The sequence below is a fragment of the Vulpes vulpes genome, chromosome 13 (assembly GCF_048418805.1).
Source record: "Vulpes vulpes isolate BD-2025 chromosome 13, VulVul3, whole genome shotgun sequence".
In the NCBI taxonomy this organism is placed as follows: Eukaryota; Metazoa; Chordata; class Mammalia; order Carnivora; family Canidae; genus Vulpes; species Vulpes vulpes.
The window spans coordinates 159,243,650-159,259,743 of record NC_132792.1 but is presented as its reverse complement, the minus strand read 5'-3'; the positions used below and the strand labels follow the sequence as shown (position 1 = coordinate 159,259,743).

Below are 16,094 nucleotides of genomic sequence, written 5' to 3'. Positions count from 1 at the left end.
GCCACCCGCCTCGCACAGTTAGGGTGACGAGGGACGTGATAAGGGAAGCCCACGCTTTAAGGTGTCGGTTATGTTCCTGCGATGCCATAGGTAGCACGCAGTCCCTGGTGGGACACGGCCTGGGAATGACAAGAATGGGAGGAAGGAGCACGGGGATGCCTGGGGCCCAGAGCAGGGAGGGTGCTGCAAGCCCAGGGCTGCGGGATCCACGCTCCAGGGTCCGGGAGGAGCAGGGCCGAGCCCCGTTGTTGGTTCCTGCAGCCAGTATTTAGGGAGCAGCTCCCCAGGCCACAGACAGCTCCTTGGCTCTGGAGAAGGGCCCCTTTGTGCTCATTTGGGGTCTGGGAAGAAGCCACGGGGCAGCGGAGGGAGGCTGAGTGCAGCCGGATCCGGGGCCAGGCCTGAGCAGAGGCCGCAGCCGGAGGGGCAGGCCTTGCAGTGGGGGCTGCGCCGGCAGGGGCGAGAGCTGCGGAAGGCAGGCGAGCTGGCGGGAGGGGTGAGGCCCGGGGGGTCCGACTTACAGGGTGTGCAGTTTAGGCAGGTCCTGGAACGCTGACCTCCCCACGCACTGGATCGGGTTATCGTAAAAGTGTCTGGAAGAAAAAGACCCAAAAGCCTAATTTAACCGTTCGGCCTTGAAGCGGGGACCCAGGCCGACCCCTCACCCAGAGGCCGGGCCGGGCCGGGCGCCCCCTCCTGGGCTCCCGCCTCCCCAGCCCCTGCAGGGCCCCCAGCACGCTGGGCGCTCACATTGTCTGCAGCAGAGGGTTCCCCATGAAGGCCTTCTCTGGGATGGCCTTGATGTTGTTGTTGTGGAAGCCCCTGGAAGACAGCACACGAGGCAGTGAGGACGGGCAGACGCGCGTGCAGGGAGAGGCGCGTCCCCAGGGAGCTTCTGGAAGGCGCCTAGGGAGGCCTTGAGCCTGAGACGTGGCCCAGGACTGACGGTCCCCCTCCGGCCTGTGACGTGGCTGTTGCTTTCCTAACACGCCGGCCTCCCCTCTGACTCTCGTGAAGGGGGCAGGAGAGGAGACTCGGGGGCGGGAGGCGGGACCCCGGGCCCCACGGAGGAAGCTGAGGGGGTGGGAGGACGGTGGCGCCTGAGATGCGCCCCCAGCGAGGCCTGGCCTCCAGGCCCTGACGCTAAGGAGCCAGGAGGGCGGCGGCGGGAGGGGTCACCCCGTGGGGGCCGAGGGTCGGGGCGCGGGCGGAGGTCGGGGTGGGTTGGCTGCAGGGGACAAGACAGAGTCCCCCGAGAATCCCGAGCAGGGGGACTACCCCATCCTGGCTCTTCATCCCTGGCTCCCCCCGCCTGAGCCGAGTGGGAGCCGCAGGCTGCTCCCCCCGCAGACCCCCGTCACGAGCACCCACTGCCCTTGCATGCCTGCCGCGGTGGGGCTGGCCTCGCCTCCTGGCTCTGCCCCTCCTCCGATGGCTCCACTGCCCCCATGGCCACGGTGCGGGGGGGCGTTCATACCCTCCAGTCTGGGGGGGGTCCCCACGGTCAGGGGCCGTCCGGGCCCACCGAACCCGTGGCCATGGGGGCAGTGGGTCCCCCCCCACTGGAGGATGTGAATGCCCCCCCCACAGATGCCCTCCCGCTGGCCTCCCCGGCGGCCGCCCCGGCCCACGCAGCCTCCAGCCTCTACCCGCGCGTTCCCGCCCCGAGAGCCTTCCCCGCCCCGAGAGCTGCTGGCCTCGGACCCTGCGCCATGTGCCTGTCAGCCCGGGGCCCGTTTAGCTACTGCTGTGCAACCAGGGCTGGAGTTACCGACCGGTGCTCAGCTGCTGTCCCGGGCCCAGCTGGACCCAAAGGGCAGCCGGGGACAGCCTGGGCCCGTCTCACTCCTCGTGGGCGTCGAGGAGCCAGCATGGGGCTTGGCGCACAGGCGTGTCCGCGGGGCCCCACAGGCACCTCCTGCCGTCCCCTTGGGATCAGAGGCAGAGGCGCGACCCCGTTCAGCAGCCCCAGCTACTGTCCTCATTCACCCCGACACCCCCACGCAGCCAGGGGCAGGCCCGAGCCCCCCACCTGGAGGTGGCTCGAGCGCGTGGCTCCAGGCCGGCCTGGGCCGTTTCTGCGGGGGACACGCTAACAGGTGTGTGACCACTGGGCCCGCCCCGGGGACAGGAGGGCCGGGGACACCCACGCAGCGCTCGGAGCTTACAATTCCTGCAGTCTGCCCAGGGTCCGGATGGCGACGGGGAACTCCTGCAGCTCATTATAATTCAGGTCCCTGGAGGGGAAAGCAGGGCAGCGGTCACGGGGCGGCCTGACGGCAGGTCAGGGCCCCGAGGAGCAGGACCCTGGCCCCGGGCCTGGCCCCAGAGACGCGTCTTCCGGTCTGTCCGATGCACCTATCAAGCCTGGAAACACGGTTTGGAACGTGCGTGCTCCACTGCCGCCCCCAGACCGTCCGCTCGCAGCCTCCCCGGCCGCAGAACTGTTTGGAGGAGACACTGGACAGAGGGGACCCGGACGGACTCCTCCAGGAACGATCCCCGCCAGCCGAGGGGAGCACCCCGAGTGCAGACGTCTGCAGCCGCGGGACGGGCTGAGGGGACATGAGGTCATCCCGGCCACCTCGTGGCCAGCCCCAGGACTCTGGAAGGTTCCATCGGGTGGCTGTTGGCCAGCGGGGGCCTCTGCCGTCTATCAGAAGGATCAGTGCTTCTGATCTTTGGGTGGCGGCACGACAGCTGGTTCTTATTTTCTCTTACGCTTTTCTTCATTTCCCCATTTTTTTTTATTACAACGAACATGTGTCACACACACAGAATCAGCAAACAATGGAGCCGTGTTTTATAAAGAGATTTTATGAATTTACTTATTTGATGCATTTTTAAAAAGCAGGAGCAAATAGGGGCGCCTGGGTGGCTCGGTGGGTGAGGCAGTATCTGCCTTCGGCTCGGGGCACGAGCTCGGGGTCCTGGGATGGAGCCCGGTGTCATCAGGCACCCTGCTCCGCGGGGAGTCTCCTGGTCCCTGTCCCTCTGCCCCTCCCCTGCCTCTCGTGCTCTCTCGTCTCTCAAGCAAATAAATAAAATAAATAAAATCTTAAAGGAAAAAGGAGCAGCACCCCAGGTTGTAAAGGATGCAGGGAAACATCATGCAGGATACGTGATCGGCCGGAGTTAAATGCGCACGATCTTGCAGACGTGACTCAACAGCGTCTTGCACCCCAAGCCACCCCAAGTCCAGGAGCTTGTCCTACAGGAAAGGCCACACCCGGGGTGACGGCGTCGGTGCAAGGGGGCTCATGTGTTGCTGTCGGGGCAGCAGGGGCAGCCCAGGGCCCCAGTGGTCACGGCCTTGCCTGCACCATTGCACAAGGGGTCGTGGGCGTGTGTGTCCTGGTGGCACTGACGGGCGAGGGCACAGAGGACACATGCAGGAGCCCAAGAGCAAGTCCACCTCAGACCCGCCTACCACGGAGAGGTAGGGGAGCCCTGCCTGGAGGGGGTGCCGGCGGCCTGGGGAAGACGCCACAAGGTGCCGAGGACACTCTGGGCGTTTTGCTCCACGTTGTGAGCCCCCCGCCCCCCCGCCCGGAGGCTGCAGAAGAGGTCATCGACCTGCGAGACTTGTTTCAATCTATTTTTTTTTTAACATTTTATTTTTCTAGTGACCTCTACGGCCACCGTGGGGCTCAAACTCACAACCTCCGAGGTCAGGAGTTGCACGCTCCACCGATGGAGCCGGCCGGGCGCCCCTCAACCTTCAAGACTTTATTTATTATTTTTTTTAAGATTTTATTTATTTATTTATTCATGAGAGACACACAGAGAGAGGCAGAGACACAGGCAGAGGGAGAAGCAGGCTCCACGCAGGGAGCCCGACGCGGGACTCGATCCCGGGTCTCCAGGGTCACGCCCTGGGCTGAAGGTGGCCCCAAACCACTGAGCCACCCGGGCTGCCCTATTTTTATGTTTTAATTTATATTTCTTTGACCAAGATTTTGAAGTTGACTTCCGTATCACCCGGTGGCCGGCCAGCTGTAGCCCGCGCGGAAATGTGTCTGACCTCGCAGGGTGGCCTCGGTGCCTCCAGAGCCCCGGGCCGAGGTCTGCGGTCTCCGGCTTCGGCGGTGGGAGGGGGCAGGGGCGGCAGGCCGGGGCACGGTCCAGTGGCCCCCCAGGATGGCCCCCCTGGGATGGCCCCCGCCCAACTTGCCTCGTCTTCGGAAGCCGTCCGTGCCCCGACAACTCATAAGACTGCCCGTGGCCGGTGACCGCACCCCAGGACACCGATGACCGGCTGCATGCCCTGCTCGGTGCTGCTCCCGCCACGGCCGCGGGGCTTGAGGGGCGCACAGCCAGCGTCCACGGCCGGCGCGGGGTGCGTGCGCGGCTCCCCACGGACACCAGAGGTGCTGCGGCGGGGCCGGGCTTCCCAGTGCCAGCAGGACGCAGGGTCGTCGGGAGGACCCGGGTGCCAGGGCTGCCGATGGGGGCGGCAGGGATCGGGACACGGGCTCTTTGGGTTTTATGAGGCTTCACCATCACGTGTCCGTGTCCCCAAAGCAAGGGGCCCTTCCTAACCGCCCTCAGCCGTTCGGGAGCTCTCTGCCGTGGCCGCGGAGAGCGGGGTTCCTACAGGCGGCACCCGGACACCTTGGCTTCGAGGCTCACTGATGCAGGGTCCGGCCTCGCTCTAGCTCGCTGCTGGGCCGCCCCCACCACCCTCAGGCCTCCGCAGGCCACCCGGCACCCGCTGCGTGGTGCACTGCAAGTGGCACGACGCTCCTGATTGTGCAACACGCGCGTGTGTCAGGCCGGCAGGCCGCAGGCCCTCAGCCTACACCGCAGGTCAGCCCTGCCTCTGTGAGGCCAGAGGAGGAAGTGTCCCCCCTGCTGGGGCTGGGACCCACCAGCAGGACGAGGCCCAGCAGATGGGGCATGAGCGGGTCCTGGGTGTCGCGAGTCCTCACAGTCCTGCCCTCCTGGGCCGTCCCCACCAGCAAGCACGGAGCCCGGGCAGCGCTTCCGGGGACAAGGGAGCTGCGAGGGCAGGACCAGCCAACAGCCCGGCCGTGTGCACGAGCCTGCAGCTGAGTGACCCCAGGGCGGCCCCGGGGAAGGCCCAGCAGGGGCGCTCGGCGGGAGCCCGGCCAATCCCCAGACGTGGGACGGCCACACACGATGGTGTCACGCCACCGTGTTCGGGTGGATCAGCTCTGTGGCAAGCGATCATGGGCCACCCTGCTTCCTCTCCTCGTGGACCATATTGATATCTGACACCCGGGCGCTCCTTTTCTTCCCACTGCACCAGAACGGACGTTCCGGGGACCGGGAGACTGTGCTTCACCTCCCAGCCCCCAGAATCCCGGCGCAGCACGGTAGGTAGCTCGACAAGGCTGTGTTGAGTGAATCGGTGAGAAGGTCTGGACAAACCGATTAATGAAAAGCCTTAACGGGCTCGGAGGAATATCTCGGATCTTCGGCAGGACGTCCCTAAGATTTAGAGGCTGGCGTCCGACAAGGCACCGGGTCACCCCGCGGGGCGCCGTTAGGCTGGCGGGGGTCACAGCCCACGCGGTGTTGCGGTCGCTGAGCCCTCACGCAGCTCGGCCGACTCGCCCGGGGGCCTCGCACGCGGCGGGGAGACACACGTAGGGAAAGGCACGGGAGCTAAAAGGCCATTTTCGGGCAGAGAAATGCGGGAAATAAAAACTGTACAAATGTCAAAAGAAACACTACAAGCCACGCACCAGCGGGCGCCCCGGATCTGCCCCCTGGGGCATCTCCACCCATTCAGTGAGCTGGGTGAGGGCCAAAGCGCTGCCCCCTTGGCTGCGTGCCCGCGTGACGGCCCCAGCTGTCCAGGGAACACGTCCTCACAACTCTCTCGGCCCCTCGGGATTCAGTTTGGGGCAATGGATGTCCGTGGCCTGCTCGAAGGTGCAGAGGGGTCTGCGGGGTAAGTGGGGGTCACGATGGGCAGGAAATAGTCCAGGGGGGCCGGTGCCCAGGACAGCCAGGGGAGGCCGCGGCTCGACGACGCGGGTGCTGGGCCTTTGGAGACAGTTGGGAAGACCCGGAGGGCCTCGTGGAGAGGAGGCACCGGGGCTGGGTCTCGACAGGACAGCAGGGCAGGACTTCCACAGGCAGCGGGAAGGGAAGGACGGGCGGGTCAAGCAGAGACAGGGAGGCTTTAAAGGAAGTATTTAGGGGCGTCTGGGGGGCTCCGCGGCGGAGCGTGTGCCTTGGGCTCAGGACCCTGGGGTCCGGGGATCAAGTCCCAGGTCGGGCTCCCTGCAGGGAGCCTGCTTCTCCCTCTGCCTGAGTCTCTGCCTCTCTGTCTCTCGTGAATAAATAAATAAAATCTTAAAAAAAATAAATAAAGGCAGTATTTATTGCTGTGAAGTTTGAGAACAGGTGGCATAGCTCGGTTGAGCAATCGCACCAGCTATCCTGCAGCTGTGCCAGGGACCACATCTGCCTCCCGAAGCCTCCGGGTCTGTCCTGCAGTGGCGGGGTGGGGGTGGGGGGGGAGGTCCAGGAATTTTACTTTTAAAATTCTTTTCCAAAAAAAAAATTATTTTCCGGTCTTATTTCATTTAGATTCAAATAACATGTGGTGTATTACTAATTTCAGAGGTGATTCAGCCGTCGTAACACCCAGTGCCCATTGCACCATGTGCCCTCCTTCATGCCCGCCACCCAGTTACCCCATCCCTCACCCCTAGTAAGTATTTACAAAATATATATATTTCCTTTATTTATTCATGAGAGACACAGAGAGAGAAGCAGAGACACAGGCAGAGGGAGGAGCAGGCTCCATGCAGGGAATGTGACGCGGGACTCGGTCCCAGGACCCCAGGGTCATGCCCTGGGCCCAAGGCAGATGCTCGACTGCTGAGCCCCCGGGTGCCCCTAGTGCAGGATTTTTAAATATCCAGCCTGACTCCTTCATGGTCTGTGCCCTTCCACTAGTTAGATGCCAAAGGCCCTGAGGCCGTGGGGACAGCAAGATCCTGAGTCAGCAGGTGGAGGAGGCTACTTGCCCAGAAGCACCCCCTTGGGAATATTCTACGATCCAGAAGCAAACTTCTATTGCATTTGAGGCCTCGTACATGTTTTGGCCTATTTGCTACCCGACCTACCTACCTAGACAGTCCAGCATCAGCGGGGATTTGAACCCTGGCAGTGTGGGTCCCAGGCCCACACCCCAGCTGCTACACGTCTGCCAGAGGGACCTCGTTAGAAAGCCAGACTGGCCGTGTCACGCTCCTGCTGAGAAATCTGCAGAGGCCTCATCACCGACAACAAAGTTCAAGATCCCCCGTGGGCCGCGATGCCACATGGGACCGGCAGCTCCATCCACCCCCTCGGCCCCCGTGCCCCGCGCTGGCAGCCTGGGCTGCCCCACCTCCGGCTGTGCTGTCGAAATCCCAGCCCCTTTGAAGTCTCGCTCAAATGTGCCCTCCTTCGCGCCCCCAATCCCACGCCTGCGGTCAGAATGAGTCAGTCACGCTCCCGGGGCTTTTCTGATGTTTCGTCCAGGAGCATGCTTAGCGCCAGGGTGGTAATAACGGTGGGGGGGGGGGGGTGATGAGGATGATGATGACCGTAATTACCATCTAACAGCCACCTCGCTGGGTGATTTATTTATATACATTAATTCATTTCATTCCCGTGCCAACCCTTTGAGGTGGGTGCTTCCCTCGTCTTTATCTTGTAGGTGAGAAACTGAGGCCCCGAGAGAGGCACTCGGACCCTCGGACCGCGGGACGCAGGCGCTGGGCCGGGCCCGGGCAGCTCACGTCCAGAAGGGCGCTGCCTGCGCACGTAGCATCCTCCCCAGAGACGGGGCCTGCTGCTCTCAGGAAGGCCGCGCGAGGCCCAGGCCCGGGGCCGCTATGGGAACAGTCACTGTCAGGGTAACACCGGAGCTGCCGGGGGGGCCTGGGAACAGCTCGCCGCCGGGGCCCTCTCCCGCCCCTGGGGATCAGGAGCTGACTCGCAGCCCTCGGCGATTGCAGAAAAATCCCTCCGGGCACAAGCTCCTCCTTGGTCGGACGCGCCCAGGCCGGGTGGGAGAGGACAGTGTCGCCTCCAGCTGGGAAAGCCGTCCGAGGCCTCAGTCTGCTCTCCCTAGAGCCGGGCACCAGCCCCCCGGGGCCTGCGGCAGGCAGGGCTGGAGGAGGAGCCGTTCCCAGAGGCCGCGGAGCCCCGGCGGCCACCCCGTCTGTCCAGCCGTGTCCAGGAGCCCAATCAAAACTGAGGAGGACCCGCACAATCGGCCAACGCGGGTGACCCAAGCCCCACGCTGCTCCAGGATCCACATCCCGGGGTGTCCCACCTGGCTGCGCGGAGCCGGCCAGCTCCTGGGGTCCCGGGGCCGGGGCTCAGCAGGGATTCAACCGTCATCCCATTGCAGTCCCTTCTTTTTACTGATAAGGAAGCAGAGGCTCAGAGGGAGGAGGTGGGTCACTGCAAGTCGCACAGCCCAGGCTTGAAATCGGGCCTGTTGGCTCTTGGTTTAACATCTCTTCTAGGGACGCCCGGGGGTGCTCAGGGGCTGAGCGCCTGCCCTCAGCTCAGGGCATGACCCCGGGGTCCCGGGATCGAGTCCCGCATCAAGCCTGCTTCTCCCTCGGCCTGTGTCTCTGGGTCTCTCATGAATAAATATATAAAATCTTTATAAAAAAAAATCTGTTGTATCACCGCCCAAGCTGCACCCTAGCTCGGCTCCCAGTAGCGGGGTTGAGAGACAGTTTCAGGGGAAGCAGGAAGGAGGATAAACGGAGGGGGAGGCCCAGGCTGCCTCCTGCGGGAAGAAACTCCCACGGGAGCGGCTCCGGGTGCTGACAAGCACGTCGAAGCCAGCTGGCCACACAAGGCTAGACGTCTCGTCGCGGGTTACGGGTCTCGGAGTAGAAAGAGCTCGGGCCTCCGTGGGCCCAGCGGGTCCCCTTGAACCAGTCGCCCCGCTCTGCTCGTCTGGTCCCCACCCGCGCACCCGGGACGCCCGGCACATGGGGCTGCCCCGTCCACCGGGCCCAGAGCCCGCCCGCTGCACACGTTCAGGTGATGCCCGTTCCGCCTCCCTCCTCCCTGCACTACACACCAGACACCGGAACCCACACGCGTATTCATCAGACGCTGCAACCGCAGCGGACACACACGTTGGTCTCTTTACGCGTCACAGCAATAAAGGAGGATTAAGATAATTAATTAGGCTTCCGCTTACACTTTTATTCTCAAGGCTAATATTTGTGTTGATTATCAGATCACAGATAAGAGCACAGGGAGGAATGCGGGTGAGCCCAGCTCCCCAGCGGGAAACACAAAACACAGCCGGTTCTGATTGCAAACCCGCGTCTTTACCTCCTGAAGGCCTGTAACGAGGGCAGGCAACAGACCCCTGACTCTCCTGCTCCTCCGACCTGCAGCCGGAGCCTCTCTCCGCTGGGCCAGGTGACTGGGCGGAGCCGGGAACCCGCGGACTATGACTCACAGCATTGTTCTACCTTCTGAACCACGCGGAAGGCCACCCGTTAATAAATGCAGCAATTAGTGCAATTGCCCCGCTTCCCTCCAGAGGCACAGACACGCCCTCCCTCCACCCGCGCTTGCTTCCCTGCCAGGAGATGCCGACAACATCCCAGGTGACAGCAGCCCAGCGGCCACGAAAGCCGCCTGCCTGCCCGCCCTAACATGCACCGGGGTCCGAGAAGCCCGGGCCCGGGACGGAGGAGCACAGGCCATCTGCTCCCTCGCAGGACTCGCCTCGAGGTCCCGGCGGGACGGGGGTCCCGCGTCTGCTCGGATCATGCAAACAGCAGGACTCCCCGACTCCACTGGGCGTCAAGGGCACCACCGTCGGGCTACTCGGCAGATGAAGGAACCCCTGCCCACCCTGAGCGGAGCCCCCTTTGCTTCCTCCCAGGGCCCAAGGCCTGTCGGCTGGAGGACCGTGACACACGTGGAGCTATCTTCCGAAGACGGGCATCGTCTTCCACCCACGGCTTCTCCCACATTCTTTGAAGGTGTAGACGGGGCGTGTGGACACTTCATGTTCTCACCGGGACCCCGGCCGCTAGACGCGGGCAGACCCTCGGGAGCACCTCCCCACCCGGACGCCTCGGGCCCGTCAATGCTGGAACCTGAAGGCTTCGAGATGGCCCTGGTCTGAGCAGAATGCTGCCCGAGGATTTGTCCTAGTGACTTCCACCCACTGGTCTAACGTCAGGGTCCTGAGCTTATGGGAAAGGGACTTTGCCCCCAGGCAAGGCGAAGGGACCGTCCCAGGGGGTTCAGTCCACATCCAGGGCTTCTGTTTCCCCATCTGTACGAGGAAAGGTCCGGGCCGGAGACTCTGCACGCACTAAGTACAGGTGAGCAGAGCTGGGATGAGCCTCAGGGGCTGGACAGTCCGATGCTGCCTCAGTGCAGGTGGAGGAGCTAGAGCCCAGAGAGGAACAGGGACCTGCCAGGGGCCATACACCTGTTCATTTGTTCAACAAATATTTATTGAGTACCTTCCCCTGTGTCAGGTGCCACAGAAACTCATGGAGAGGCGGGGGACAGACAACCAGCAAACGGCCAAAACCAACGAACAAATCGATATCAGACTGATGAGTGCCATAGAGAAGCCTAAGTAGGAGAAGGAGACGGAGGGGAAGTGTTGCAAAGTGGTGATCAGTGAGGACCTTGCTCAAAAAGGTGACATGTGGGCAGTCCTGGAGGAGGTGGGAACTGCAGAAAGAACATTCCAGACAAAGGGAACAGTCAGGGCAAAGGCCCCGAGGCAGGAGCACTTCTATCCGGTGTATCAAAGGAAGCCCCTATGCTGGAGTAGACGGAGGTAGGAGTGAGACCAGGGAGGTAGCAGGTGTCACCTCACCTGAGAACTTGTAGGCTTCTTTCCAGAATGTTGTAGAACTTTGTCTTCTCTCCAGAGTATGATCGGGAACCACTGGAGAGTTTCGAATAGAAGAGGATCGTGATCTAAAAGACTAGATCTAGGGGATCCCCGGGTGGCTCAGCGGTTGAGCATCTGCCTTTGGCCCAGGTGTGATGCTGGAGACCCAGGATCGAGTCCCACATCGGGCCCCCTGCATGGAGCCTGCTTCTCCCTCTGCCTGTGCCTCTGCCTCCCTCTCTGTGTCTATCATGAATAAATAAATAAAATCTTTAAAAAATAAAAAAATAAAAGACTAGATCTAAAAGAGTCCCTCTAGCTGTTGTGTTGAAAACAGATGTAGAATGACAAGGACGAAGGCAGAGTGGCCGGGTGAGGGGAGGCTGTTGGCTTGGGCCGGCCTGGGGGCAGCCGGGGGTGAGAGGTAGTCGGGTTCTGGGGCGCCGGGGCGATGAGGCCCGAATGCCGGCAACACTACACTAGTAAGAGGTCAAAAAGAGCTCGGGACTCCTGATCCAGAGCCCCTTCGACTCTGTGAAGGCAAGGGCTACATTTAAACGTGCCCCCAGCGCTCAGAGTGGTGGCCGGGCGCGTACTAGAAGCTCACTAACTGGAGCCTTGTGCAATGAGAAAATCTAAAGAAACAGAAAAGGAGTGGTGATGTTGTCTTTTTTTTTTTTTTTAAGATTTTATTTATTTATTAGAGACATAGAGAGACAAAGAGAGAGAAGGCAGAGGGAGAAGCAGGCTCCATGCAGGAGCCCGATGCAGGACTTGATTCCGGGACCCCGGGGTCACGCCCTGGGCCAGGGGCAGATGCTCAACTGCTGAGCCACCTGGGCTGCCCTGTTTTTGTTTTTTTTTTTCATAAAAAATGTTATTTATTTATTTGAGGAGGGGAGGAGAACAGGGGAGAGACAGAGGGAGAGCGAGAATCCCAAGCAGACTCCGCACTGAGCACAGAGCCCGACGTGGGGCTGGATCCCCCCACCCCGAGGTCAGGACCTGAGCTGAATCAACAGTCGGAGCCTTGCCCGCCTGAGCCCCCCAGGCGCCCCGGTAATCACGGCTTCTTACCACCTCCTCCTTCCCGCAGATCCCAGGGCCGGGCCTGAACCCCACCAGAGACCCTGCTGCCAGTGGTTCCCGGGGGACCCAGCCGTGCCCAGCTCCCCACCCCCTCACTCCGCCTGCCGTCCCCCCCGCCCCAGGGCAGACCCACTGGCCAGGGTGTCCGTGGGAGCAGCGGAAGTTCAGGGCAGAGGCCTTGGCCCCGATGCCAGCGGAGGAGAAAGGGCAGCAGTGACAAGAATGGTGACCTGGGCCACCCCGAGCACCAGGGCGATGGCAGAGGGGACGCTGTACCGGGAAGAACTATTAATAACTCGTCAAGACAAACTCACTGGGCAGCTCGATTTTCTGCCTGCGAGAAGTCATTAGTGGTTCTGCGGGGAAAGCCAGAAAAAAAGTTTTATATGGAACAATAAATTCCTCTACGAGCCACAAACCCCCACAAATTTGCAGCTAATAAACCCACAAATGTAAGCCGATTAAGAGCTGGCGAGGAAAGAGTTCCCCGGTTCTTACGGGGTGAGCCCTGGGAGTCAGGGTGGCCTGACGGGCCGCAGCTGGGCCCGAGGCAGAGAACCTCGGGCTCTAGTCGGGCTCCTAGAGCCCTCGGTGACCTTGAGCCATCAACGGCTCCCTCCTCGGTTTCCTCGCTTGTAACACAGGATGCACGATCCCTGCCTTGTTTCCCTCGCCAAGTGGTCAGGGGCGGGCGGGGGCGGGCGGGGACGGGCTAAGTGAGCTCAGAGGGGCAACAGCCTTTTGAACACTGTTCTTGAGTCTTGTCACCGCAGGAATCATCAGGGGGATGATCTGCATTCGCCTTAGGATTAATTTTTTTTTTTTTTAATTTATGATAGTCACACAGAGAGAGAGAGAGAGAGAGAGGCAGAGACACAGGTAGAGGGAGAAGCAGGCTCCATGCAGGGAGCCCGACGGGGGATTCGATCCCGGGTCTCCAGGATCGCGCCCTGGGCCAAAGACAGGCGCTAAACCGCTGAGCCACCCAGGGTTCCCTCGCCTTAGGATTAGAAGAAAGTCGGCGACATTCATGGGATCCCGGCTGCCCCGCCGACAGCACCCGGCCTCAGGGGCAGCTGCAGTGGGTCGACCCCAATGATATGCCCAAAGCCCGAGCCCTGGCACCTGGGAGCATGAGCTTATTTAGCAAGAGGGCCTTCGCAGATGTAAGGAAGTTACGGATCCTGAGGTGCGATCATCCTGGATCAATGGGATGGCCCTGAATCCGATGACAAGTGTCCTTAAGAGAGGAGACCAGGAGGAGGCCACGGGAAGCCACGGCAGCGTCCGGGGGGGGGGGGGTGCATCTAGGAGCCGCGGAGCGCCGAGCTCGCCAGCAGCCCCCGAAGCGGTCAGGGGCATGGAACAGATCCTGCCTCAACCTCCAGAAGGAACCAACCCGCCAGCACCTGTGCTTGGGACGTCTGGCCGCAGCCCAGGACTGTGGGAAAACACATTTCTGGTGCTTGTGTTTTTTTTTTTTAAGCTACAAACTCTGGCGATTTGTTACGGCAGCCACACCCCGACTCCCTGGGGGCTCCTATCCGCCCTAGAGAGGGGACGGTCACGTCACCCACCACCTCTGGGCAACACCCTCTCTGCCACCTCGACGCGGTGCCAAAGGAAGAGGAGGAGGAGAGAGGGAGGGAGGAAGACAGGAAGGAAAGAAGAAAGGACGGACAGAAAGGTTAATTAACCAGTTCAGCGGGGCCGGGGGGGGGGGGGCATCGCTCTCCACCCAGCGCTAAGGGGGAGGACTAGGACACAAAGCCAACACCGCCTCAGCGCCCACAGTGCTCCAGGCTGCAAGCGCCATGGCAGGAGTCGGGAAACAGCATCCCCGACTCCTCTGGTGGAAGCCGAGGCTCTCGAGAGGCCGGAGACTCGCACGGGCCACATGCCGGCGGCAGAGCCGGGCAGGGAAGCAGGTGCGCCGACGCAAGGCCAGCCCGAGCTCCACCCTGGGGTGCCCTGAGCCCCGGAGGAGCCTCCCGCGGACACCTGCCTGGTTTTCTGTCCCGGCCACAGGCGGACGGTCGGGCCCAGGACCCGGAGGTGGCCGGATGCTCTCAGGACCAAGTCGGAGCAAAATCTGCAGGTGTGGGCGGGTCCAGCGACCTGGGACGCAGGAACCTGCTGCAGCCACGGCTGCCATGGGAGCACCGACATCCTGCAGGAGCAGACCCCGGGACACCTGGCACCGGAGGGCGTCTACACGCAGCGCACGGCCCCGTATTATTAGAGCAGAATTCCGTACGTGTCTGCTTTGGCCTCCTCTCCTCCCAGACCTCAGGGCCACGCTGGTCCCGATTCGTGTGGGGGAGCTGGAGCCGGGAGGTCGCTGTTCCCGCGGGGAGCCCAGGCCCCGCTCCACAGGGGAAAGCTCCAGCCAGCTCCAGAGCCCCAACAGGGCCTGACGCGCTTAGTGAGGTCGTACGGGGCCCAGATATCATGGCCCAGGCAGGAGGGCAGGAGGGCGGCGAGGCGCGGTTGTCCCCAGATCCATCCTAGGCCTTAGGCTCCGAGTTCTTCCTAGGACGCAGACACCAAACCCCCAGATCCAGGGAGCAGGGCGGGCCCTGTGGGTTATAATTGCACTTGCTCGGCGGGGTTCATCTGCTCATTTATTTAGCACCGACTTTAAGGGCAGGTGCAGCTGGGGGCTCAGGGGCCACGACCCGACAGCGGCTGACTAGCATCCCACGGCTGCTAAGTCCTCGAGGGCCTGGTGTCAGGTCCCTGGGACCCCCCGGGAGAGTCTTCCCAGAATCGTTCCTGGTCGTGTTTCTCTTATTTCCCAACCTGGGAAGTCCTGTAGCTAATCTGACCCCACAGGAGCTGGGGCTAACCGGAGCGAGGTATGAGCAGACGGGAGGTTTGGTTCAGGTGGTTTACGGTCGCTTACAAACTACAGAAATTTGGGCAGCTCGTCCCAAATCTCTGGACCTGGTCTGGTCTGGAAAGTGGAGGAAACGGTTTTCCAGGGGCTCGGGGCTGGCTCGTACTGATCCTGAAGCTCCCAGCGGTGGAGGGACTTCCTCACTGTGGGGCTGAAGGAGCTGCTGATGCAGGTCAGACACCTGCCCGCCCCAGGCTTGGGCCTCTCGGCAAGGCCTGGGACGATGGTGAAGGCATCAGGGAACGAGCAAGCTCCCTGCGACCTCCCCGCGGCGCAGCGACGCTTGTCCTCCCGCCGCTCGGCTCAGCAGCACCCAGGCCCTGCCTGCCCCGATCACCGGGGTTTGCTTGGCCTTTCAGAGTAAAGGAGAACCTGGTGCCCGTGTTGCCCCCCGTGCGCTCACGGAGGGGAGCCTGCTTGCCCGCTGCGCCGCTGGTGGAGGTGCCACCCGGGAGGGTCCCAGGCGGCCCGGCCTCCAGAGCAGAGGGCGAGCGAGGCGGCACTGCCACGCTGTGTACGTCCGGGTCCCACGGGCTGGGGGGCCTGCAGGCTGGGGGGCTGGGGGGCTGGGGGACTGGGGGGCTGGGGGGCTGGGGGGCTGGGGGGCCTCGCCTGCTGCGCGGCCCGGTGGGTGAGCGCAGGCCCGTACCTGGCCGTCCTCCCCGGGGAAGGGCCGTGCGCTCTGCCTCCCAGAGGAGCCTGCACGCCGAGCCAAACCGCAGCCTGGGCCGGGGGGGTTTGATCTTCCCCTACTGCGGAGATGAGAGGCCCAAGCGCAGAGATTTACGGCCCGAGGGAGAGACACCCTTCCAGGGAAGCCGCTCACATGAAAAGCTCCAAAGTAATAACCGAGGCTGCAAAGTGTGCCAATTATGCAACAATTAAAAGGTCTGACAATCTTTCTTTCTCCTTTTATTCTCCCGGCCACTCCTCCCCTTCCCACATCTGGCTGCCCCTGCAGGCTCCCCTGGCAAATGCTGGGGGAGAGGATAAAGAACACACTTTTCCCCTTTTTAATTGGAGATCAAAAGTGGGAAGGAGAGCTTGTCCCTCAGGGCGGGGAGGGAAGGGGTGAGGCCCTCGGAGGAGGGGAGGGGACGGGAGCGGGTGCAGGGCGGGCTCTGACCCCGGATCCGGCCCGTAGGAGCCTCGCACGCGGCATCTCATGCAGCCCACACGTCAACCCCGCGAAGCACGGGGGATCAGTGGGATCAGTGGCCTTTGTCGCAGGCCAGG

The 16,094-nt window shown here is 62.4% G+C and overlaps 1 protein-coding gene across 2 annotated transcripts in view; it reads right to left on the bottom strand.

Moving 5' to 3' along the window:
- The window catches only part of LGR6 (leucine rich repeat containing G protein-coupled receptor 6), a 107,609-nt gene that overhangs the window by 15,420 nt on the left and 76,095 nt on the right, over positions 1 to 16,094 (bottom strand). For both annotated transcript variants that reach the window (XM_072733502.1, XM_072733503.1), the window contains 3 exons: positions 2,169 to 2,237; positions 751 to 822; positions 522 to 593 (listed from right to left, as the gene is read on the bottom strand). In XM_072733502.1, coding sequence (XP_072589603.1) covers positions 522 to 593; positions 751 to 822; positions 2,169 to 2,237 — 213 coding nt within the window. The remainder of the gene's footprint in view (positions 1 to 521; positions 594 to 750; positions 823 to 2,168; positions 2,238 to 16,094) is intronic.